This window comes from Heterocephalus glaber, unplaced genomic scaffold, assembly GCF_053883595.1.
Source record: "Heterocephalus glaber isolate CG9 unplaced genomic scaffold, H.glaber_assembly_v1.0 deba00000347, whole genome shotgun sequence".
Lineage (NCBI taxonomy): Eukaryota > Metazoa > Chordata > Mammalia > Rodentia > Bathyergidae > Heterocephalus > Heterocephalus glaber.
In genome coordinates this window covers 32,438,893-32,463,670 of record NW_028258143.1, presented here as the reverse complement: position 1 = coordinate 32,463,670, position 24,778 = coordinate 32,438,893, and the positions used below count along the sequence as shown (strand labels likewise).

At 38.0% G+C, this 24,778-nt stretch overlaps 1 protein-coding gene across 7 annotated transcripts in view; it reads left to right on the top strand.

The window, feature by feature from the left end:
- Nucleotides 1–24,778, top strand: part of Uggt1 (UDP-glucose glycoprotein glucosyltransferase 1) — a 134,826-nt gene that overhangs the window by 86,452 nt on the left and 23,596 nt on the right. For 5 of the 7 annotated variants that reach the window (XM_087198852.1, XM_087198834.1, XM_087198861.1 and 2 more), the window contains 16 exons: nucleotides 1,007–1,105; nucleotides 1,844–1,867; nucleotides 2,433–2,527; nucleotides 4,145–4,351; nucleotides 5,654–5,785; nucleotides 6,362–6,492; nucleotides 8,246–8,341; nucleotides 12,814–12,916; nucleotides 13,931–14,010; nucleotides 15,048–15,237; nucleotides 16,298–16,456; nucleotides 16,999–17,084; nucleotides 19,385–19,469; nucleotides 21,448–21,536; nucleotides 22,167–22,271; nucleotides 23,415–23,499. In XM_087198852.1, coding sequence (XP_087054978.1) covers nucleotides 1,007–1,105; nucleotides 1,844–1,867; nucleotides 2,433–2,527; nucleotides 4,145–4,351; nucleotides 5,654–5,785; nucleotides 6,362–6,492; nucleotides 8,246–8,341; nucleotides 12,814–12,916; nucleotides 13,931–14,010; nucleotides 15,048–15,237; nucleotides 16,298–16,456; nucleotides 16,999–17,084; nucleotides 19,385–19,469; nucleotides 21,448–21,536; nucleotides 22,167–22,271; nucleotides 23,415–23,499 — 1,766 coding nt within the window. The remainder of the gene's footprint in view (nucleotides 1–1,006; nucleotides 1,106–1,843; nucleotides 1,868–2,432; nucleotides 2,528–4,144; nucleotides 4,352–5,653; nucleotides 5,786–6,361; nucleotides 6,493–8,245; nucleotides 8,342–12,813; nucleotides 12,917–13,930; nucleotides 14,011–15,047; nucleotides 15,238–16,297; nucleotides 16,457–16,998; nucleotides 17,085–19,384; nucleotides 19,470–21,447; nucleotides 21,537–22,166; nucleotides 22,272–23,414; nucleotides 23,500–24,778) is intronic. The other 2 variants (XM_087198844.1, XM_087198859.1) reach the window with 2 other exon arrangements.

Here is a 24,778-nt window from a genome sequence, read left to right as displayed (position 1 = left end):
CGTTGAGTGAAAGAATGGATAGGTGAGTGGACACACAGACCAGGAAATGGGTGGGCAGGCCAGCATGTGTGCATGGCAGTCAGTGATGAGAAGAGTAGTGTGTGTATGAGGTTGTAACAGTGCTTAAGACTGGGTACAGGGCCGGGCATGGCAGTGGGTGCTTGTAACCCCAGGAGGCTGAGTCAGGAGGACTGGCATGAATTCAAGGCCAGCCTGGGCTACATATGAGTTCAAGATAACCTGAACTATATAGTAGAACTTGTCTCAAAAACAAAAAACTAAACAAAACACTAGGCTGGGAAGAGAGCTGGAGAAGCAGCCCATTGTAGAGTGCTTACCCAGTATGTGTGAGGCCTAGGTTCCATCCCAAAAACCACAAAAAAAGCGGCAAGGGAGACTGCTGGAGGCAGATGGTTTATCATACTAGACTCAAGACCATTTTATAGCTAGGAAGAAATTACTGTATAGTTCAGAACAAGGGATTAGCTTGATGTAACTACAGTTTTAGTAAGAGTGATCTGAGGGGAAATGATTAACAGAGGGGCTGCCTTTGGGCACTAACCAGAAAAGGCACATATTTGAAAGTAGTGAAAAGTGACCTTTTGTTTCTATTAAAGTTGAGGAAATATTATTTTCTCAGACATGAAAAATAGAAATCAGAGTTTTCTTATATCCTCTGGGTCTGTAGGCTAGGCAGCAGCGTACTCTAGTGGATGGACAGGGGAGAGAGATGAGGTAAGGGATCTCTCAGAAGTCGTTTCCAGCTGTGAAGTGACAGTGGGAATGGGATACATTTAAACTGTTAAACTGACAACTGGGTGAGATATGTGTGTTATTCATTAACTTTGTCTTAGAGTGGGATTAATGGGGTGGAGTTCATGTCGTGAACTTCAACGAGTTTTTGTACAGCTCATAGTACGGTCAAAGCAGGTTACCAGTTGACTACTAATAGTAGATTGAACTCAGATATATTAATTGTACGTCTATTTCAATTTTTTTTCCACAGATAACTTTTTTGTGGATGATTATACTAGATTTTCTGTCCTGGATTCCCAAGGCAAGACCGCTGCTATAGCCAATAGTATGAACTATCTGACAAAGAAAGGTATCTATATGTGGGCTTATCTTGGATTCATCTCTCTCTTTCAGGATTGGCAAGCATAATTCAATCTTAATGTCTTTTGAGGAAGGAAAGTTTTTAGCTTTTTAAATATAATCCTTTGAGCCCAGAAAATAATTATTTACATATGTTTAAAAATTCAAATATTGTCTTTATAAGTACTTTATTAGCTATTAAATTTAAAAAGAAAAATCATGATTCAAAATAAACTATCATAAAAAAATGGGTTAATGGATTGAAAATTGCTTTAATTTGCTCTTCAGTGATGATACAGGATTAATTTTATTTTAGGATTTATGAGATAATTAGATTTTAGAAAGCCATGTGTAATCTTTTAAACTTAATTTTTATGTAGTTATTTAGTTAAAATTGTGTAAGATGATACCCTCTCATCCAAGCACTGTTTTCCCCTCATAAGGGTCACACTTATGACCCTTTCCAAAAGCATCAACTGTCACTTAAAGTAGCTGTTTTTATCCCTGCTATCATCTTTTCCCTGGAAGGGTTTCTGTTTTTCAGGAATATGTAAGTATAGATAATTACCCCTGTGGGCTCCTCAGAGTTATTTCTGAGCAGCCCTGGAGCAGTGCTACAGCACTGATAGAGCAGAAAGAAGCTTAGTTTGTGTTAGTCATCATTTATCTTTGAACTCTTACATTGGGGCATTAACTACAGAAATGACATTTTCTTTTCTTCTGCTCTCTTCCCTTTGCCTTTGTCCAGGAATGTCCTCCAAGGAAGTCTATGGTAACTCAAAACTTCAGAATGTTCTCTTCTTATTCTTCTGTATTACCTCATGTGGTTTCAGGAACCACTGTTATTCAGAATTTATTGACTCTTTATTGTGATGTTTCTGGAACCTGTGGCTAACCGTAGGCTACATCAGTGCAAATAAATTTTGTATAAATGTTTATGAAGAAAAATATTTCAGAAAGTTACAAATAAATATGATTAAAGACTGTACTATATTAGTCACATGTTTCAGTTCACACACTAACCGATCCCCAGACCATAGTGGAATTAATCAGTGCATGTTCCTAAGTCAGCCACTAGTAAGATTACCCTGTTTTAATTTTAGTAAAGTTTCACTACATTTTATTTCTTTCTTTTTTTTTTTTTTTTTGGTTCCGGGGATTGAACTTAGGACCTTGTGCTTGCCAGGCAGGCGCTATGCCACTGAGCTAAGTCCCCGGCCCCATTTGCTTTCTTTTAAAACTTGCATGGTTTTTAGAAATGATGTAATTTAATAACAATATTGAAACATAAAATGTTCCTTTTTCCTCCGATTCAGTTTGTTTTTATTTTCCTGTAGATGATTCTTTTATTAGGCCAGTAACCTTTTGGATTGTTGGAGACTTTGATAGTGCTTCTGGACGGCAGTTATTGTATGATGCTATTAAACATCAAGTGAGTATCTACACTTAATTCTTTGTTCTTGTTTGAGGCTCCATTTGTCCTTCCTGGTGTCTCTGTGCTGATGTGATGCTCTGATGGACATTGTGTCTTCAGAGGTCTGACAGCTCATAAGAAAAGGACCCAATACCAGTATGTCCTGACTTCAGTGCATGGAATAGCTTTTTTTTAAGAGAGAAAAATGTGACCTTCCTCAGGTCCTTACCTTGAGAGAAGCCTAGATGCAGGGCACCACTGCACAGGCCCATGGAAGTAGGTCTGAGGGAATACTTACATAGATGCTCTGAAAGACATGGCACATGAGCAATAGGACTTCAGAAAAAGACAGTGCTGAGTGGTTAAGAAATTGATCCGTCCATAGTTGTTTAGAGGATGAGATGTCAAAATGCCCTTTCCTGAGCTGTTTGAATTTGCTGCAGTGTCCAGTCTTCACAACCTTCCTTTCTACTTGTTCCTCAGGATGGCTTACTGAAATCAGGAAATAGCCGGTGACTCATCTCACCGTGGTGCCAAGGGAGTGGACTACATGCTGTGGTCACTTCAGGGTTACACCAGGAGTGGTTCTAGTGAGGGGTAGTAGATGTGTGTAAGAGGCACTTTTTTTTGCAAACTGATAGATAAGCTCTTAAATAGTACTAGAGTGAGACAGCTGGGAAAGAGTTCAGTTTTGTAGATGCATGTTTTCATTAAGGTAAAATACAGGTTCATAAGAAGTGCACAAATCATAGTATGCAGTGTCACAAAATGAACACATGCATGTGACCACCACCCAGATCTAGAAATATAGAATTACCAAATTTATGTCGGCCTTCTCTGACCTGTACCACATTTCCCACCCCCTTCCCTCTTCTCACATCATAGATTATGTCTGTGTTTTATTTTATGCAACTAGAATCTTAGAATATATTTTTATTTGTGTTTGGTTTCTTTGCTCAACATTTTGTGAGCTTTATTCGTGATATTCCAAATAGTGGCACTTAGTTCTTTCTCATTGTATGGCTGTACCCCAAAGTTTTGTTTTCTATTTAGTGTATTTGAGGGACAGCTGGGTTGTTGTAGCTTGAGGCTAAGAAGAATGCTGCTATGAATGTTCTTGTACATGTATTTTAATACCATTAGTATAAATTTCTGTTTGTATTCTTGATACAAGTCCTTTTTTTGGTTTTGTGGGTCCCAGATGTCTTCTCTCACATGGATTCCTTTCTTTTCACCCAGAGATTCATTTTTATTAGGCACCTGGAGAGGTCAAGTGAATGAAAATAGGTTTGAGCAGAACCATGAATAATGGTGGAAACGTAAGGGAGAAAAGATGAAATATAGTTGAGGTCAACATGCATTGTTAGGCATGATGTGCATCAGAGTCATATAAAAGGGGCTAAGGAATATCAAGGCTCTGATTGTCTGTGATATCAGGGATGGTAAGAAATGTTGTTGGAAAACAGGGTTTTGATTGCCTGTTTGTAACATCTGAACTTCCTTCTGAACACAGAGAACTACTAAAAACTTTTCAGAGAGATGTTATTTGCTATTATGGAACATGACTGATGTCACTGCTGCCTTCTAAGTTCAAAATATCTATTATGTAACTCTTATGTCCCATTTTGTAAATAGAAATCCAGTAACAATGTTAGGATCAGCATGATCAATAATCCCAGTAAAGAAATAAGTTACAAGCACACTCAGATCTCCAGAGCAATCTGGGCAGCTCTCCAGACACAGACCTCCAACTCTGCCAAGAACTTCATCACCAAAATGGTCAAAGAGGACACTGCAGAGGCGCTGGTGGCAGGGGTGGACATCGGGGAGTTCTCTGTTGGGGTAAGACCACGTATGTCCTGAGGCTGCTCCCTTCTATCACATGTCCAGCTGATGTGTCCTGTTGATCATCAGGAATTGTAATTAGTTCTGAATCTCAGGATTTTTTTTAAATTTGGAAGACTCTTTCCAAGAAACAATTGTGTCACATTCCCCTTGAGTTTTAAACTTGCCCAGGTTTCAAGATATGCATGGTACAAGTTCATATTTTAAGTACAATGCCATTTGTTTTGTAAGTTTTTTAAAGCACCAATTATTTTTCTCTTTGTTTTTTCCACTTTTAAAAAAAATTTTGCATCCATCTTATTTTATGTGTTTTTCTTAATGTTTTGCTTGAGAATTTTGATAAGTAATTGAGTCTCGGTTAAAAAATTAATGGGTAAGTAGTCCTGGAGGTATAGATCAGTGGTAATACATACTTAGTATGTATGAGTTCCTTGTTTTATAGTTTTTTTTTCTCAGTACTGAGAATCAAACTCAGGATCTTGCACTTGCCAGGCAGACGGGGTGCTACTGAGCTACATCCCTGGCCCATTTTGTACAATTTTTTAAAGACAGATAAGGGCAGAGTACTTGCCTAGCATGCACGAGGTCCTGGGTTTGATCTCCAGCACTGCAAAAATAAGTAAGTAAAACATAGATAATATTTGATTTGTTTGTAGAATAAAAAAACTGAAATTTTTAGGGGCTGGGGATTTAGCTCAGTGGCACTGCACTTGCCTTGCAAGCACAAGGTCCTGAGTTTGATCTCTGGTACCAAAAAACAAAAAAAACCTGAAATTTTATTCTCTTTGCAGTTAGAGGCTTGTGTATTCTTTCTTTTTTGGTACCAGGGATCAAACTCTGGACCTTGCACTTGCAAAGCAGGCAGCGGCACCACTGAGCTAAATCCTTAGCCCAAGGCTTTTTTATTCTTGATGTGTTTCCAATAAAAGCTTATATTTATTTGCTTATTTAATATACTCATTTAAAAACTGTTTATAGTTTTAAACTTTTTTATAAAATCCTAAGTGTATGTAAAGTTTCATTTAGAGAAAAATGGCTTTCACTAGAAGTTACCACGATTTAAAAAGTACAAAATAAAGAAATGGAGCAGAGACTACCACTAGAACAAATCTCATGAAAACAAAATAAGCAGTTACTTACTGAGGTGGGGGTGATGGAAGAATTGAGATATCATGATGTTAGTTGGGAAATGTAGTTATTGTTCATGACGAGTGTTTTATAATTTATTCATTATGAGTATTCATTGGTATGGTTTGCTTAATAACAATGATTTTTCCTTAAAAATGATTACTTTCCTAGGGCATGGATTTCAGTCTTTTTAAAGAGGTGTTTGAGTCTTCCAAAATGGATTTCATTTTGTCTCATGCCGTGTACTGCAGGGATGTCCTGAAGCTGAAGAAGGGACAGAGGGCAGTGATCAGCAACGGAAGGGTGAGGACTTGTCAGGCTGACACAAGCTTGGCTTCAGATTAGGTCCGTGAACAGTCTTTGCAGCATGCTACTCTGAAGCTAGTAAACTTCCAGCAGAGCCACCCTCTTTACAAAGGTGATTAGGGCTTCTGAAGTGCAATGATATTTCTGCTCCTTATTTCCCAGCCAGTGTGTTTTCTGACATAAATATCCCTGTGTGGAAGCTTCCGGTTTAGTTGTGTCCTGCCATTGTGGGAGGCAGTGAGAGTGTGGTGGCTCTCAGAACAGACATCAGTATGACACATAAAGTAGACTTTGTCATTGATACTTGGTAAGACTTAATGAAAACTACCTTGCTATTTTATTTACTTCAGAGTTTGCGAACTGTGAAAATAATGTGAAATAAGTCTAGACTCTGCATATCTGAGGAATTGATAAGTAAATAACTGTGAGTTGATTGAGGCTTTACTTTTTATTCATTCATTAATTTTATTTAGATATGTATCTTTGTCTCATCTTTCTGGCGCTTAGGTGTGTAAGTTGGCTTGTTGCTGGTGGCAGTTTTCCAGCTCTGACCTCCTGCTCCTCTTCTTATAGATCATTGGGCCATTGGAGGATAATGAACTTTTTAATCAAGATGATTTCCACCTCCTAGAAAATATCGTCTTGAAAACTTCAGGACAGAAAATAAAATCTCATATTCAACAGCTTCGAGTAGAAGAAGATGTGTAAGTTTTGTCATAGAAGAAATTAATTAGTTCATGCCATAGAGGTTATACTATTTAGACTCATCTTTGATCATGTCATATAACTACCTAGTCCAAGAAGTTTTATTTCCTGCTTTATAAATAGGACTTAAATTTTTGTTTGTTTTAAACAAGCTAATTTATTTCATGGGCTGCTATTTAAAGAACTGAATTAATTTCAGTTTTGACTTGTCTTAGATTTTGATTTTGGAAAATTTCAGACATCTGAAGATGTAGAGGGTCCACTTACCTCTCTTTCAAGAGAAACTTTCTCTCATTATCTGTTTGATTATCTTTCAGTTTTATTTTGTCTGGGAGAGGAAGCTGGTTACACAGTTATTTTCCTTTATTTACCAGTATGGCATACTGAGTTGTTTCTCTTACACCCTCCAAAGTTGACAATGAGTTGGCTGTCACTAGTCATGGGGTGCCAAGAGATTGATATAAAACCCATGGGGTTTGCAAAATTTCCTTGCCTGCCTAGGGTTTTCACTAGAGCCTGAGCTGTTCTACTTTGGAGTGGAGCCCTATTACAGACACAACTACATTCTTTTTTTTTTTTTTTTTGGTACCAGGGATCGAACTCAGGAACTTGTGCTTGCAAGGCAGGTGCTGGAACCACTGAGCTAAATCCCTGGTCCCACAGCTTCATTCTTGATGCAGCCTACAGCCCTGAGGCTATCCCCAGCTTTCCAGATCTTAGCTTTGTGCTCCTTGTCATTCAGCTTCATGAACCCCTGTGAGTTGCTTGTGGCCTGCCTGCCCTGTCCACATAACCAAGTGACCCTTGACGTGTCTTGTGACCATGTTGGCACACTATAAACAGCAATTGATGCTCATTACTGTGGTCACAATTAGCATTAAGAAGTTAAACCAAAAAAGATAATTTGATACAGTATTTTGGTTCAAAGAAACAATGTATAAGCTTGATTGCTGTTGAAATAGAACCACGAGGGCTCTCAGTCGTCAACTCAACAAATAAAAGCATTTTTTTTCAGGCTCATGATTTAGTTCAAGATCTTCCTTTGTTAGAAATTAACTTTAGAAGGGGTAGAGGAAATAGATACTTTTCTAACTTGTTCACTAACTTTAAAGTTAGAAATAACTTAGATATTGAGTAGCTGGTTGGTTTAATAGACTGATGTAGCAATAAATATGTATTATGCAGCCACTAAAATAGTGATATGTACTATATTTATTAACTATCATTTTTATAAATTTAAATAAAAAGGTTACTAAGTAGTATACTGCCTTTGTTTACACATTACTTAAAAATATAGAATTATAAACTACAGTATCATAACTTATGTCTTCATAATGATGATATGTAATGTCAGTTTCTCCTTTGTATTTTTTCTCAATGTTTTTCCAGTGAATTACTACTCTAATAATTATAAAAATAGTAATATTATTTAATAGAGGTCAAAAGAGTGTACATAATAATGACCTCCTGCTGTGGGTCAGTCACTGAGCTGGTGCTTGATATATTTAGCCAGCACAGTATTTACAAGGCTCCAACAAGTAGATACTACCCATGTGGAAAAATGAATAATGTTCCTAAGATGGTACAGTTAATCGCTAAAAAATCAGTATTTTTTCTCATGCTTGTTGGCATGGATTTTATACCTTCTCAACACCATCTTGTCAGTATTCAGTATTTGGGCTGATCCTGCCTGCCGGTAATTGAGAAACCTTCAGTTAAAGAGATGCTAAGATTTCATAATCCATCTTTCAGGGCCAGTGACTTAGTAATGAAGGTAGATGCTCTCCTGTCAGTTCAACCCAAAGGAGATGCAAGAATTGAGTACCAGTTTTTTGAAGACAAACACAGGTATAAAATTCATGTTGAATTTGTTTTCCTAAATATTAAACTTTGACCTAAATATTGCCTTTACCTCTGTCCTTTTTTTTCCATATAAGGTTTGCACATAAGTTGAACAAAAAGAAAAATTGGTTAGGAGTACAGTTTTTATATATTAGTGTTCATATAAAAAATTGATATGCAGTTCTCAGTTGCAAGAAAGTTGATATTTATTTCTAAATAAATCTGAAATGATTCTGAATGGATCCTTTTAGAGAACAGACAGCATTTTATAAAACAGACTAGTTGTAATTTTCTGGTGTTCAAGAGTAAACAGATTGTTAAAACACTGATCTCATGCATCCTTTTGAAAACTTTTGGTAAAGAAAAATGAAATGAGTATTATGAGTCCTTGCCTTTTTGTTGTGTAAGTGTTTTGTTTTGTTTTGTTTTGTTGAGACCTGTAGCCTAGACTGGCCTTGAACTCAGGGCAGTCCTTCTGCCTCATCTTGCTGAGTGCTGGGATTATAGGTGTACACCACCACTTTATTTTGAAATGTTCTGATATAGAAATAGTTGCAAGACTTACCAGGATCCCACAGATATCTTTAACCTAGTTCACTAGTTTTTGGCGTTCTGTGTTTGCTTTATCTCTTGTCCATGTCTATAGTACATACAATGTTTGTGTGTTTGCATAGACACACGTGTACTTACACCATTGAAAGGACATAGGCAGCATTGTAATAAGCTTAAAATCTTCTGTATATGTCTCTTCTTTTTTTTTTTTTTTTTTTTTGGTACCGGGGATCGAACTCGGATCCTTGCACTTGCGCAGCAGGTGGCAAAACCACTGAGCTAAATCCCTGGCCCCTGTACATGTCTCTTGATTCAGTAATTATACCTAATATACTATACCTAATACATATATATATACCTTTTCACATGTCTCCGGTGTCCAAGTAATGACCTCTTACAGTGCTTTTTATGTTTGTTTTGGTCCTGAATACACATTACAGTTAATTGTGTTTCTTTAGTCACCTTTAATCTTGAAGAGTTCCTTGCTTTTTTTTTTCTTCTTTCTTCCGTCCTTTGGTCTTTTGTCTTTTATGACATTAATATATTTTAAAAGTCTAGACCAGTTGTCTCTTGGAATGTCCTACAGTCTAGTTGTTTCCTTGTGACTAGACTTAGAGTAACTGTTTTTAGGGAGAACCCTGTACAGTTGCCTGGCAAGTTTGTAATTTGATTATGCTTCAGAATCCCCAGGGAGGCTTTAAATGCCACCATGCTGCTTAAATGCCACCATATGTTTTCTGATTTCCCATGTCACCAGTGGGTGAGGAGTTCTGGCTAATCCTTGTTGGATTTTGCCACCAGCACTTGCATACATCTAGGAAGTAACTTATTATCTAGTTATTAGAGCAGAAAACATTTCCTAAGTAACCTGCCATCTCATTTGCCTTTCATAGTCAAGATAGTCCTGAGTAGAGATCTGTGTCTCTTTTTAGAAATCCTTTTTCTCCATGAGCCTCCTAAAGTTTTACATGATTAAAATGTCTTAATTACAAATTCTGTTATGATCCAAATTATAATTAGAGAATTTCTTCTTATTGGAATGTATTAGCTAATTGAGTGTTTGTCGTATGTAAATCAGAAGTTTCTCATTTGTATTAGAAATATAAGATCTGAACCATCAGTTCTGTACATGCAAGCTCTTTCTGAGTGTGGTCCATATGGATCAGCCATGGACAGGGCATTGTCTGGGAGATTGTCAGAAACGCAGTTTTTGGCTCTACACTAGACCTATCAAATCAGCATCTACAGTAAATCTGCATCTTCACAAGAATCCTATGAACATTAGTGTTAGTGAAGTACAGTAGTTTTTTACATTTGCTTTACTCTAGGCAAACGTATATGATCTCCAAATCTTGTTGCTTTGTCACTTGGGCTTTTTTTACCAGTAAACAAGTATATTAAAAAATGGTATTGTTAGTTCATGTTGTTCCCAAATCCACATTTGTCTTTCTCTTTTCTTGGGTGTTTGTCTTGTCTCTTTTTCTTGTTATAGAAAGTGGGGCTGGTTAAGCCCCTCATAGGATCAGTTTGTGAGCATTTCTGTTGCAGACTGCCTGTAGCAGTGCATTAGTCAGTACATGTCACACTGCCCGATCAGCCTGGAGTCCTAGCGGAGACCCTCCTTCTTCTCTTTGTGAGAGTTTGTATAATGCTATTATTCTCTAATCAACTTTTCTCCTAGAATTCTAAGAGAGTGCAGAACTACAAATTATATTAGGAAGTGGCACTCACATTTTGACTCTCGCGCAGGAGCTTAAAATGTAGATTGCTGGACCTGCCCCCAGAGTTTCTGATTCAGTAAGTCTGAGCTCAATAAATTTATGTCTAGCAGATGCCCAAGTTGAGCTAACACTGCTGGTCTGGAGCCACACTTTGAGAACAGCTATAGTATAGTAAAAAAACCCCTTTTATTATATTAGAATAATCATTGGCAGTGATTGAATCTGGAATTGTTAACATTATCAGAGATTGTAAGCATTACTATACCATGGTCACAAAGCTATTCCCAAAGCAATGGTTATTTTCAAAGCAGTTAAAATTTGAACTAACTTCCATTGGCACCTAAACTGTGGTTGCCTAGTTTTGTTAGTTGTGTCTGCTTTGTATTATACTTTCTTTTTTAATCCTACTGGGTAAATATTCTTGCATAAAAGACTAGTTAGTGGTCGGCAGGTGAAACAAAGCAGTTAATGATTTGAAACACTGAATAGTTTTAAAACCTTCCAAGTTGATTACGCTTAAGTTACCTGTGTCAGTGTGATTTCAGAGGGAACCACTGTAGCAAGAACTCCATTTGGGTAAATGTGTTTCTCCTTAGAGGACCTGGAGATAAAACCAAATCACCTGAAAACAGAAAAAAAATGTGTCAGCATTCTGTTTCTGTAGCAGAATACCTGAGAAAAACAACTTGGAGGATGGAAGGTTCATTTCGGCTCACAGTTTCCAAGGCTTCAGTCCATGTTCCTAAGGCAGAAGCATAACAGTGGAGGGGCATAGCATAGGAAAGTTCCTTGCCTCGTGGCAGCAGAAAGAGTGGGAATTCTGACGGGCTTCCTCCCGTTTTTGTTCCATCCAGTCCCCCATCCCACTGGATGGTGCCACACACATTCAAAGCAGATCTCCCCCATCAGTTTGTGCCCCTTATACCATTTATCTCTGGAAACACCCTCACAGTCACACCCAGAAGTGTGCTTCACTACTTTCCTAATTTCTCAACCCAGTCAAATTGACAATCAAAGTTAACCATCACAATATGTGCAATTTAGTGGTGGCAAAGATGTGGAATTCACTTTTTTGGCATGTAGATTGCTTTAGTTCTTTAGGAAATGAAGTTCACCATACATATTAGCTTCTGAAATGTGTATATCCTATGGTTATAATCTCATGTCTAGCACTTCATTGACCCTGAGAAAATTTATAAATATGAACAGAGCTGGATGTAAAACATGTTTACAGGTTGAAAGCCATCTAAATGTCCAGCAGCAAAGAATAGCTTGAGTAAATTGGTGGATCCTCTTGGTAAATAAAATATCATTTCTTATTCAGGATTCTTGATGTGTAACAGCATGTAAAAATCTTTGTGCTGCAGTGGTGGGAGATTGAGGAAATTGTTTTTAAATTGCTAATACACTGTAGTTACAGATAACTTTTACATAGGCATCTAAAAAGGATTACACAAAATGCAAGAAAGTATTGGGATAGCAAGATTTTGTGGTTATACATCTATATAGGGTTGTTTTTTTTTTCCAGCTTTGTAGGTTTTCTGAAATGTTCCATTTCTTTTTGTTGTTGTTGCAGAACTGGTGCTTAAACCCAGAGCCTCATGCATTCTAGGCAAGCTCTGTACCACTACACTACATCCCTAGCACTGTTACATTTTGGAAAATGATTTATTTCTTCTCTTCTCATAGCCTTTTTGCTAGGAAATAAAAATTAGCATAATGTTCAGTAATTGTTAGAGGCTAATATCAGTAGCTTTTAGTAGTTTGGTTAAGTATAATTTCCAGCTGGTTTTTCTTACTTCACGCAGATCTTTCAGTCCATCTCAAGTGAGCCTGATTGATCAGGGTTTTAGAGTTAAGGATAGATATAATCTGATAGTTGACTATTGCAATCTAGTTGTTCCAAATCTAAAGTTTTTTAATAAATCAAAACAAAAATGCTGGTCGTGGTGGCCCTCACCTGTAATCCCCCTACTCTGGAGGCTGAGGCAGGAGAATCACTCCAAGTTCAAGGCCAGCCTGGGCTATGTAGTGAGTTGAAGACCGGTTTGAACCACATTGAGCAACCCTATCTTCAAAAAACAAAACAAAACAAAAACCAATTTTTTGAAATACTAAGAAGGCTGATAAAAACAACAACAAAAACCCTAACTTAATTTGGTTTCTGGCTTTCTTGTTAATGTTTTCTCTTTTTGATCTTTATAGTGCAATTAAACTGAGGCCGAAGGAAGGGGAGACATACTTTGATGTTGTGGCTGTCGTTGACCCTGTCACCAGAGAAGCACAAAGGCTTGCCCCACTGCTGTTGGTAAGGACCAGTGTGGGGGCAGTTCACATCATCTGTCAAAGCTAGCCATATTCCCTGGGATTCTTTGGGAGCGTCCTTTTCCTTTAGTTATCTTTAAGGGGCATTAAAAAATGGTACAGAGCATCTTGGACAGAATGGTCTTCATAAAGATTGATAATGGCTCTGAAAACAACTTTATAACTCTAGCAAGTTATACAAGGTTTTTGGCTACATCATATAATTAAAAATTATTAATACCCTCATTTAGACCAAAGTATCTTTAAACTAAATTGATTTATGTTGTAGTGGCAAAGGAGTAAAAAAGTAAAATAGGGGCCGGGGATTTAGCTCAGTGGTTTTGCCGCCTGCCTCACAAGCGCAAGGTCCTGAGTTTGATCCCCGGTACCAAAAAAAGAAGGTGAAATAATTATACTTTTTTTCATTTTCCTTTTTTTTTAATAACCACCATGGACCTTTTCTCTGAAGCATGTCTTTTATATGTATAAGATATATAAAAGATAATTTCTGTGTATATTTAAAAGAACGCTTACAAAAGCTCTTGACATTTCATTTACTTGTATTATTTAAGGTAACATTTTTATTGAAGTACAGTCATCTGAACTTTTTTGTGGGAATTTGTATTTATGGTTTTTCATACTTTACGTGAGTTATAGCACTAAGCCCTTACATTTTCTTTGGGTAGGTAGATGTTCATCACCCATCTGTTCTCCCTGTTCTCCCTGACTCTGTGTTACATTTTCTTTATGTGTGAAGCAGTGATCTGTAATAGCTCTCTCTCTCTCTCTCTCTCTCTCTCTCTCTCTCTCTCTCTGAGTGGGGGCTGTATGATTGAATGATTTAGATCTACACTGGAGTTATGCTTTCCAGAAATTTCCAGTGCAGACTTTATGGCAGGTATTATCTTTATATAGTCCCTTGAGATATTAAGAAATGTTCTCTCTCTTAATTCAATGTCAAGTAATAAATTTCTGAAGAGAAAATTTAAATAATCTGTTTTATGCTTTGTCCTTTTAGGTTTTGACTCAACTGATAAACATGAATTTAAGAGTGTTTATGAATTGCCAATCTAAACTTTCGGACATGCCTTTAAAAAGGTAAAACATATTGTTTAAGAAATCGGAAAACATGGTATCAAATCCAAAAGGAGGATTGAATGCTAAAGAGTTCCATGGGTTTTAGGTGGACATCAAGTTTAAAAAAGCATTTATTGAATGTTCAGTTTGCCAGTTTTTTTCTCTAGATCAGAAGTTCTAAGAGTGTGGGCATGGGAGCATTTAGGAGGCATTAACCCAGGCTACTTGCACTGTGTGTTCACCCTAACAGAAGAGTAGGCATTTCAGGCTGCAGTATGTATGGTAGAGGAGCCTTGCTTAGGGTTATCTGCATATACAGTATTTTGAAAAAGAGATCAAGCTTAGCTATTTTATATTGTCATGAGCTTTGGGATGGTCATTTATGGAAAAAGTGACAAAAATCAGTTAATAGTAGCATAAAGGCTGGGGATTTAACTCAGTGGCACTGTGCCTGCCTTGCAAGTGCAAGGTCCTGAATTTGATCCCTGGTACCACCCCAAAAAAAAAAAAAAAAAAGTAGTATAGCACATGTTATGACTACAGGAAATTACTCATTTGCAAATATGCTGTGTTCCATAGCTTTGATTCTAATGGATTGAACTAGTTTTTGCAAGTGACCAAAAGTTTCCCAGAATCACCATTGTCTTGTATAAAGAAATGTTTATATTATTACATACAAGCCAGGAGTGGTGCATACCTGTAATCCCAGTACTCAAGAGGTTGAGGCAGGAGGATTGCCATGAGTTTCAGGCCAGCCTGGGCTACATAGTGAGTTCAAGGCCACCCTGAACTACACTATTTAGTGAGACCCTGTTTCCCCTCTTCTCTCCAAAATTATTACATGTAGTGTTTTCAGGGCTAGTGTGAGAACCCAATCACCATTTAAGGACTTGGCTTTTTTTTTTTTGTGATACTGGGCTTGAACTCAGGACCTTGGCTTGCCAGGCAGGTGTGGAGCCACTGATCTAGATCCCCAACTCCAAGGAATTGGCTTTTAAGAAAAACTCAAGACCTGTGGCTACACAGAAGAAATCTAACACTCTTCTTTTCAATTTCAGCTTTTACCGTTATGTCTTAGAACCAGAGATTTCTTTCACTTCAGACAATAACTTTGCTAAGGGTCCAATAGCAAAATTTCTGGATATGCCACAGTCTCCATTGTTCACCCTGAATCTGAATACACCTGAGAGTTGGATGGTAGAATCTGTCAAAACACCATATGATCTTGATAATATTTATTTAGTAGAGGTAAGAATATAACAACTGTATTCAGTTACAATTTGTGTACTATAAAATCTGTCCTTCCAAAATGTGCAGGTTAGAGGACTAGGTGTATTCTCAGAGCTGTGCAGCCATCACCACCATCTAATTTTAGTGTTTTCATCAACTCAGAAGCCCCATACCCATTACCAGTCACTCTGTATCCCTCCCAACCCCCAGCAACTATAGTCTACTTTCTATCTCTATAGATTTGCCTGTTTTGACATTTCGTTTAAATAGAATCATATAACGTGGTCTTTTATAACTGGCTTCTTTCATTTAACACATTATTTCCAAGGTCTATCCATGCTGTAGCATATATAATTATGTCATTCTTTTTTAGTGCCAGAGGCTTCCCTCTGTATGGATGTACTGCACTTTATTCATTCATGAATGGTCATTTGGGTTGTTTCTACTTTTTGGCTATTATGCATAATGTTGCCGTGAATCTTTTTTTTTGGAACTGGGGATTGAACTCGGGTCATTGCACTTGTGCAGCAGGTGGCAAAACCACTGAGCCAAATCCCCAGCGAATTTTTTATTTTATTTTATTTTATTTTTGGTACCAGGGATCGAACTTGGGACCTTGCGCTTTCGAGGCAGGCTGCAGAACCACTGAGCTAAATCCCTGGCCCCCGTGAATCTTGTTTGCAAGTTTTTGTACTGATCCATGAGTATAGGATGGCTATTTATTTAGTTTTCTAATTTTTTTTAAGTTTCTGGAGTCATATTCTCCATTTTGGAATGATCTCCTTATTCTCTTTTCTCCTTTCTTCCAATCCAGTTTTTATAATTTTATAGTCATTAATCACTTATAATCAAGATACAGAAAATTCTTTGATCCCAAGAAGGTCCTTGCAGGCAACACCCCACCCAGCACAATGAATGATTGACCTGCTCTTTGTCACTGTAGTTTTGCCTTTTCTTGAATTTCTTACAGTATGATTCTGCAATATGTAATTCCTCTTATTGGCCTCATTCACTTTGCAAAATGCATTTCGGATTTTGCTGCTGAGTAGCTTTCAAGTGATCTGTTTTGGTATTGCAGGTGGACAGTGTAGTGGCTGCCGAGTATGAGCTGGAGTACCTGTTACTTGAAGGTCATTGCTATGACATCACCACAGGCCAACCCCCACGGGGACTGCAGTTTACCCTAGGAACTTCAGCCAATCCCGTCATTGTGGACACCATTGTAATGGCCAATTTGGTAAATAATCAGCACATCAAATAGAGATATGGCAGTGATGTTAATTTGGGAATTATAATTTATGATGGAACATTTAGTGTTCTGGACTACACAGTGAGATTAAAATTCATAATTGGCTGAATTTGGTTCATATAAATCATAAGCTTTGTTAAATGTGAAGATTGAAATTACATGTCTGTTTAAAAGAAGAAACAGTACTCTGATCTAAACAGATTGGCCCCTGAAAATGCATTCTCCTGAGCTGCCTGCCTGGCTGTCTTCTTTAGAAAGTTGGCAGCTTAGTCAGCCATCACACATTGCACCTTCACTGGTGCACAGCTATGGGGTAGACTTCTTGGCTTACTTGGCGTGTATTTGCCCAGAGTGTCTTATATGTAGTTGTTAGTTTTGTTATTGTTGTTTCTGCATTGCCCTGATTTGTTAACTATCTTATTTAAATTGTCACGTGTCTAATACTTCAGAAGATGATGTAACCATTCCTAAGAAATAGCATTTTTATGTTTTAAAAGAGAACTGAAATTTGGCTTTTCTTCTTATCTTAGGGCTACTTTCAGCTAAAAGCCAACCCAGGAGCTTGGATTCTCAGACTTAGGAAGGGACGCTCTGAAGATATTTATAGAATCTACAGGTAGGATCAAGTGATTCTAGTGTACTTTTCCAGAACATTTTGAAATGAGAATCAGTTCTAATTGGATATTATCGGCATTTTGCCAGGGATCATAAATTTAAGTTACAGTCATATGTGTGACAGAAGAGTACTTTTTCAGAAAAGTAAACATGGTAGAATTGTTAAAGAAGAATTATATAAGTATATATGTTAAAATTATAGTCAGGTTTTTTTCTCCATTAATTCATTTATGCTAACACCATCCCAGATCAAATCAGTCTTGTCAGTGATGCAGATAGTAGGCAGATGAGAAATTTTGCCATTTGAAGAAAAAAGAAAAGAACAGAGCCAGGTGTGGTGATGCATGCCTATAATCCCAACAGAAGGATCATTGCGAGTTTGAGGCCAGCCTAAACTACATAGAGGCCCTTTCTCAAAAAAAAAAAAAAAAAAGAAAGAAAGAACAGTCAAACCAGAGAGTATATGTCTTGACCCTGAGTGATTTGCAAGTACATAGTATCTGCAAAATTAGGCCATGAAGCCTTATTGTCAATTCTGGTCTTTCTTGGTCTACAGTGATATAGAAACACACTAGAATATTCTGCCAGTAGCTGGATTTTTGCCTCAGAGTTTACTACACATATTTATTAGGCTTTTGTTTTGCTTTGTTTTTTGGGGTTTTTTGTTTTTGTTTTAGAGACAGGATCTTGCTATGGAGTTCAGGCTAGCCTTGAACTCACTATGTAACCTAGGCTGGCCTTGAATTTGCAGCAGTCCTCCTGCCCTCAGCCTCCCAAGTGCTGGGATTGCAGTTGTACACCACCATGCCCAACATACACACACTTATTAGTTTAAAAAAATTACTCAGTCTTTAGCTGGGTTTGGTGGTCCATACCTGTAATCCCCACTGCTCTGGAGGCTAAGGCAAGAAGATTGAAAGTTCTAGGCCAATCCGGACAACTCAGCAAGACAGTGTCTCAAAATAAAATAGAAAGGACTGGGGATGCAACTCAGTGTTAAAGTGCCTGCCTAGCTTGTGCAAGGCTCTGGGTTCAGTCCTGTGTTAGGGGAGAAAAAAAAATCACACTACCTTTAAAGATGTTTGTTTTGTCTTCTACCTAATCAATTTAAATTAGTCTTAAGTTATATAAAAGAAACTGCCTGTGGTTTTATTTAGTGAATAATTTTCATTAGCATTTATTTGCAGTGGTCCCTGTGAGTCATTGCCTTGGCTCCATACTGTCATACCCAACACACATGAAAGCAGTATAGATTAGTGTTGATTTCTGATTTTTTTGGATTATAGTAACATCTTCATTGTAAGTAGGTTTTTTTTACATAGCACAAAATTTTACATGTGTTTTCAAATTCCATGCCTTCTGAGTGCTCCCTTTCCTGTCCTCCACTCCCTCATGCTGCCTCTTTCTGTCTGTGCCCCTTGAATCCAGAGTGGTTCATGCTTGAGTCTTCTTCCATGCCAGAGCCTTGCTTTTGTCTGAGAACTCCTCTTTCTTCTGTGTGACAGCAGATGCAGTGAATTCATATTGTTATTGTAACTTACTAAACCTTGAAATTTGGTGACAAGAAATTTTAGGCGTTATAATTAATTGGAAAATATTATTTTAAATATTTACTCCTCTGCAAGTGACTACCTGCAAAGAGAGCTGGTTATAATTCTTCTTGCTAGAGGCACTAAATTGAGTAGAGGGCCTAGACTTGCCTGGTTGAGTGCCCCAGACAGAATGAGAAAGATTTCTTTATAAAACTGTTCCATTTAAAACAATAGATGGGATTTGGCTCCAGTGATGACTCAGAGTAGCCCACCTCTTACCCCCTTTATTCAAGGTATGGTAGATGTCTCAGACAAGAGGGGTGGATGTGAGCAAAAGATATTATACACATTGAACCCCCTCCCAAAATGGGAAACTTGGGGGGAGGCCAGAGCAAGAGAGGGGATGGGGGGGGTGAAAGTGATCAAAGTGTGTTGAAACCTGTTAATCTGTATAGCCAATTAAAAAAATAAAAAGTGGGAGGAGCCACAAGCACCCTCAGTTACTCGGTGCTCACTGTGTGCTTGCCAGGCTCAGGAGCTCCTCACTGGACCACAGACAACTGGGGAAGACTCGGAGAAAGTTGGGATACTATCTCATATACAGATTTTGATAAGTGCTTGTGTGCAGCTCAAAAGGGTTTCCTGCAGGTTCTGAGCAAATAATTTGTTCTGACAGAGTTGTTGAACAGGTGTGGCAGATTTTTATCCTGTGGTTTACTGCATTTTGAGAATTGTGATATTTAGTGTCTATCTTGCTTTTCTCTCTAAGCCATGATGGTACAGATTCTCCTCCTGATGCTGATGAGGTGCTTGTCATCCTCAATAACTTCAAAAGCAAAATTATTAAAGTGAAGGTAAGTTTACTGTACTAAAGCAGCCATTCTTTTTTATAATTGTTCAAAGTAGTGGCGGACCCCCCTCCTTATCCAAGGTTTTAGTCACTCACAGGCAGCCGCAGTCCAAAAATACGACTCTTTGTCTTGACTCATTCAAGAGCAACCACAGTCACATTACTTTTATTATAATGAATTGCGGTAATTGTTCTGTTTTATTATTAGTTGTCATAAATCTCTTACTGTACCTAATTTATAAATTAAAAGCATAGTATAGGGCCGGGGATTTAGCTCAGTGGTTCTAGCACCTGCCTCCCAAGCGCAAGGTCCCGAGTTTGATCCCCGGTACCAAAAAAATAAATAAAAATTAAAAACAAAGCAGTATTTATTAAAAAAAAAAACAACAAAAAAAAACATAGTATAGACAGGATTCTGTCCTAAGGTTTTAGGTATCTACTGGGGCTCTTGAAAGATCCCCTGAAGATGAGGGGGGTGACTATATATATAAATCAGCCCAAAACTTTCTATGGAATTTACTGTAGCAATTATAGGAATAGGGCTTTAAGGCAGAATATTTGTAAGTGTGAATTTATGTCTTTCTTCAACTTAAAGCTTGCACCTTTTTGGTAATCTCAGCAATTCCAGTCCTACTTTATTAAAAATAAAAATGTTCTAGGCTGTTAATTATATTGCCATAATTCATAATATTATTGATGATTTTATTTTATTCTCAGAATAGTGGTGAAAGTGCCAATGAAAATGTCAGCAGCGAAATGATAGTTCTATTTAATTTCTTCTTTCTATTCTTAGCATTTTGGCATTCCTAGTGCCTTAAAGTAAAACATATTGTTGAATAAATAATCTCTATGCACAGCAAAAGCTAGTGTCAGCCATGCATGATAAGCAGAAAATCATCCCATTGAAAAGATTCAGCCTGTGTTTGTGTTAATAAGTCCTGTGGACAGGTTGTGATCTGAATGCCTTTCCTCGACAGCTCCTGTGTGCTGTGCTCCTTCTCTATGCTCAGTTTGCTTAGTGAAGTGTGCTACTCCATTTACCCAGTCTGCCTTCTACATGGCTGAATTTGAGGTTCTTTGCTCACTGTAAAAACGAAAAATGGTTTTTGTTTAAATAAAAGAAGTTGCTATCTGTAGGGGACAGGGGAAGGGGACGTTACCAGAACCTCTGCAGTGAGTCCTGGTCTCCTGCGAGCCTCGGCAGCACACGGCGAATTACAGGAAAGGTAGAAAAATGAGACTGAGAAGAAGCTGAGCTTTGGGTCTGATCAGTGCTGCTCTGGGCAGCAAAGACAAAGCCCCCAGCTTACCACACCTTTTATTCAGTACATCGGGAGAAACAAATGTAACAAATGACTTGCAGAGCGTTCAATAGTTCACATTGGGATAAACAAGGTGTAATGGAAGGCTTGCAGAGAGTTCAGTACATCTCTGGCAAACAAGATGTTAATCAGTCCAAGAACAATGAGGAACTGAGCAGATGTTTGTTCTCCCAGGATGTTTCTTGTCCTGGAGAATCACAGCATTACTGGATCACTGAAGTCTCAGTTGTGACCGGAGGCCAAACTGGAGTTATTCTGTAGCTGGGCTGTAGGCAAGAGAACTAGTCTAACCAAATGATTTTTCCCTAGAATTATGTAGCATTGCTCCCAACAGCTATCCATTTACTTAATATTCTGATGTACCATCCTATTAAATTTCTAGGCTTTTTTTTTTTTAATTTTATTTTTTATTAGTACATGTTTGCAGTAATAATGATGACATTCCTGGTGGGAAATTGGTGCATGTACATGACACATCTGGACTCTTTCTCCATCCCCTAAACATACTTCTGATGGACTCTAGAGAGTTGTGCCAGCTTGTGGGGAACTGCTTGGTAATTCCCTGTTGTTGCCAGTGTTCACAGTGCCTACCCAGTGCAAGGCAATTCTTTGTTAGACCGACCTACTAGGAGTAGTAAGGTCTGTCACATGTGACTGCAGGTTCAGAAGAAGGCAGACATGGTGAATGAAGACTTGCTGAGTGATGGAACAAATGAGAACGAATCTGGATTTTGGGACTCATTCAAATGGTAAATTAGTGTTTTTAAAAAGCTATGTTTTTAAGGAAAAACAGCCCCATCTACCCCTCCTTCTTTTTTTTTTTTTGGTACTGGGGATCGAACTCGGGTCCTTGTGCTTGCACAGCAGGCGACAAAACCACTGAGCTAAATCCCCGGCCCTACCCTTCCTTCTTTTGAATATAGTGTCCTGCCGGGACCTCTCATGTTCTTTATGCAACCAAATCTTGTATTTATATTTGGTGTTGGTATTTCCCAGTCAATTACCTGAAAGAGCTTCATGTCTCCTACTGGTGAACTTGTGTTCCGTGCTTCTTGAGTCTCTTTGGGCTGTGCCTCTTCTTTGGAGAGGTACTTGGTAACTGCCTACTTCATTTCCCATGTTCTGTGGTGCAGCCTGTATTCCCTCTATTCCTAAAGCAACAGGATGCCTTGGAGGGAGCATCTTCCTCTTCCCTGTGGGGTGGCATTGTTGAATCTATGCCCTCTTTCAGCACACTGCATGCTTTGTGCCACTCCTACCAGATCTCACCCTCTCCAGTAGGAATGGGAATTGGAAGGCAACATCTTTTTCCTCTCTCCTTAAAGGACTGTGTGTCTGGCCAGGACTTGAAGGGGTACTGTATTTACCTCTTGTTATAGGGGCTTTTCAGGAGGACAGAAGACTGAGGAGGTGAAACAAGATAAAGATGACATAATTAATATCTTCTCTGTTGCATCCGGACATCTCTATGAAAGATTTCTGCGGTTAGTCTTGTTGATTATTCAGTGTGTGTTAATGAATGTGTCACAGTATTCTTATTTAGAGAAAACATTTTGTAAGATTCTTCCTATTATATTTATGTGTTATTTGGAGCACTCTGAGGACTATGAATAACTTGCCATATGTAATCCTCTTTATTTTGATCCATTCAACTCCATGAGGTTTAGCTAGGTAATGAATGCCTCTTTGGATATTATAAGCCTATAGACCTTTAATATCACATAAACACTTTATAGAGTGTGTGTTTACTTGGCTACCAAAGATTGCTTAAACCAAAAGTCAGGAGACAGAGAGAATAGAAGAAGAGGTCCATGCAACACTTCACCTTCTACAGGTCCATAGGCTATTAGATCCAGGAGAGATCTCAGTTCTTATGTAAGAATACTTCTGTTTTATAAACAGACTGAGACCCAAGTAAAAAGGGACTTGTCAAGGTCACACAGCCAGAGGCAGGAGAGTCTGCAGGCTGGAACTAATTGACTTTGTAGCCACCAGAAGGGAAAATATCAGGAGGGCTCAGTTCTATGCCTTTGTCTGAGAGCCACTTTCTTGATTGCCAGGGCTCTTTTTTTCTTTTAGTTTTATACTACAACCCTAGTGTAGAAAATAAAATTAAAATGCCTTTTTACTCATTTTTAGCCCTTTGTTTCCAAGAAAAAATGAGAACTAAAATAATGACAGTGGTATCAATTTAATTTAATGCCTTGACTCAAGAGTCTGAGTCTTACTCTTTGGCCTCCCTCCCTATTCTGGTCTTCCCCTGGCAGGGCTCCCTGTCCATGCTGAGAGAGGCTGTCCACATACAGGCGCCTTCCTCAGTACCACATGCTGTGGCTTGACGGGGATTGGGACAATGATGCAGACAGCTCACAGCTGCCATTATTGTGCCATAATGGATGTATCAGTTCATAAAGTAGTTCATTGAAAGTAGCAATAGAACTAGCGTTTGTCTCTGTCAAGTATCAAAGGTAAGTTTATAAGCAGAATTAGTGCATTTGCTGTTGTTAGGGGTCTTTCTGCCTAATTGAGTCATGAGTTAGCTCTGTCATGCTGTCTTATAATTACACTACTTTATGGTACTGAGGTTAAAAAGCATTGGAACATTATTATTTGTTTTTGTTTGGCAGCATAATGATGCTATCAGTGCTGAAGAATACCAAGACTCCTGTGAAATTCTGGTTCTTGAAGAATTATTTGTCCCCCACATTTAAGGTTTGTTTCACAGGGAAAAGGAAAAGATTGTTATTAAAGGAGATATTTATAACATATTTTTTACTGCTTTTGTTTTATCTGTACACTTTAAATTTTTTCCATTTATTAGGATACCCTTAGTTATATATTTCAGTGTTGATCTTTCTTCCAGATTGTTCTGTTTGGGGGGAACTTTTTTTTTTTTTGGTACCGGGGATCGAACTCGGGTCCTTGCGCTAAATCCCCAGCCCCAAGTGGGGAACAGTTTATAAAACTAAATACAGGGCTGGGGATTTAGCTCAGTGGTTTCGCCGCCTGCTTTGCAAGTGCAAGGACCCAAGTTTGATCCCCGGTACCAAAAAAAACCACCAAAAACTAAATACAAAATTATGATCTCTTTGAAACTTTAATAATATAGGAGAAGGTCTGTATCTTTGTAAGAAGCAATATTTTGGGGTTTTTTTTTCTTTTTTTTGGTTCTGGGGATTGAACTTGGGACCTTATGCTTACAAGGCAGGCAGAGCCACTGAACTAATTCCCCGGCCCCACAAGCAATGTTTTAATGAAGTAACACTCTTACCTCTGAAGCATGAATGTCTTTAAAAAGCATTGTGATAGTGTAGGTTGAGGAGAATGATTAGTTCTCATGAACCAATACCAAATGATGCTTCATCTGTGCAAAGCAAAAACACACTTGAAAAGTTTTCTTCTTTATTTGTATCAGCAAGGTTTTATTATCTAAATTGATTTTTTTCCCTCTGCAAAAGTTACTGAACAACTTTTAATGTATTCAGTAGTATCTCTCTTATATCACTAATTCACTTCTGGTACCCGAAAGGGACTTTCATTTAGAACATGAGAAATTTATTCATTAATGACAGCAAGTCTGTCAAGAGTATTTTGGCTTTGCTATGTTGTTCCCTGGGTTAGACCCAACCTTGAGAAAGGCACTGGGGATTTAGCTCAGTGATACCGCACCTGCCTCCCAAGCATGAGATCCTGAGTTCCATCTCCGGTACCAAAAAAAAAATTGAGAAAGGCTTATAACTAAATTCAAGAAATGTTTTACTGAAATCAAATTTAGACAAATGGACTTAAAGTTCACGTGTCTTACACACACACAGAATTATAGATGTAAAGGCCTTCACCTATAGATTTCTGTCATTTCATGTGACCAGAAAGTCCTAAAGAAGAGGGCATTTGAGTTAAGGCCATTATTTGTTAGATGATTGTTTTGGTGAATGTGCTTTACTTGTATCATAATCATGGTGGTTGACTTACATTATGAGTCAGTTTTCTT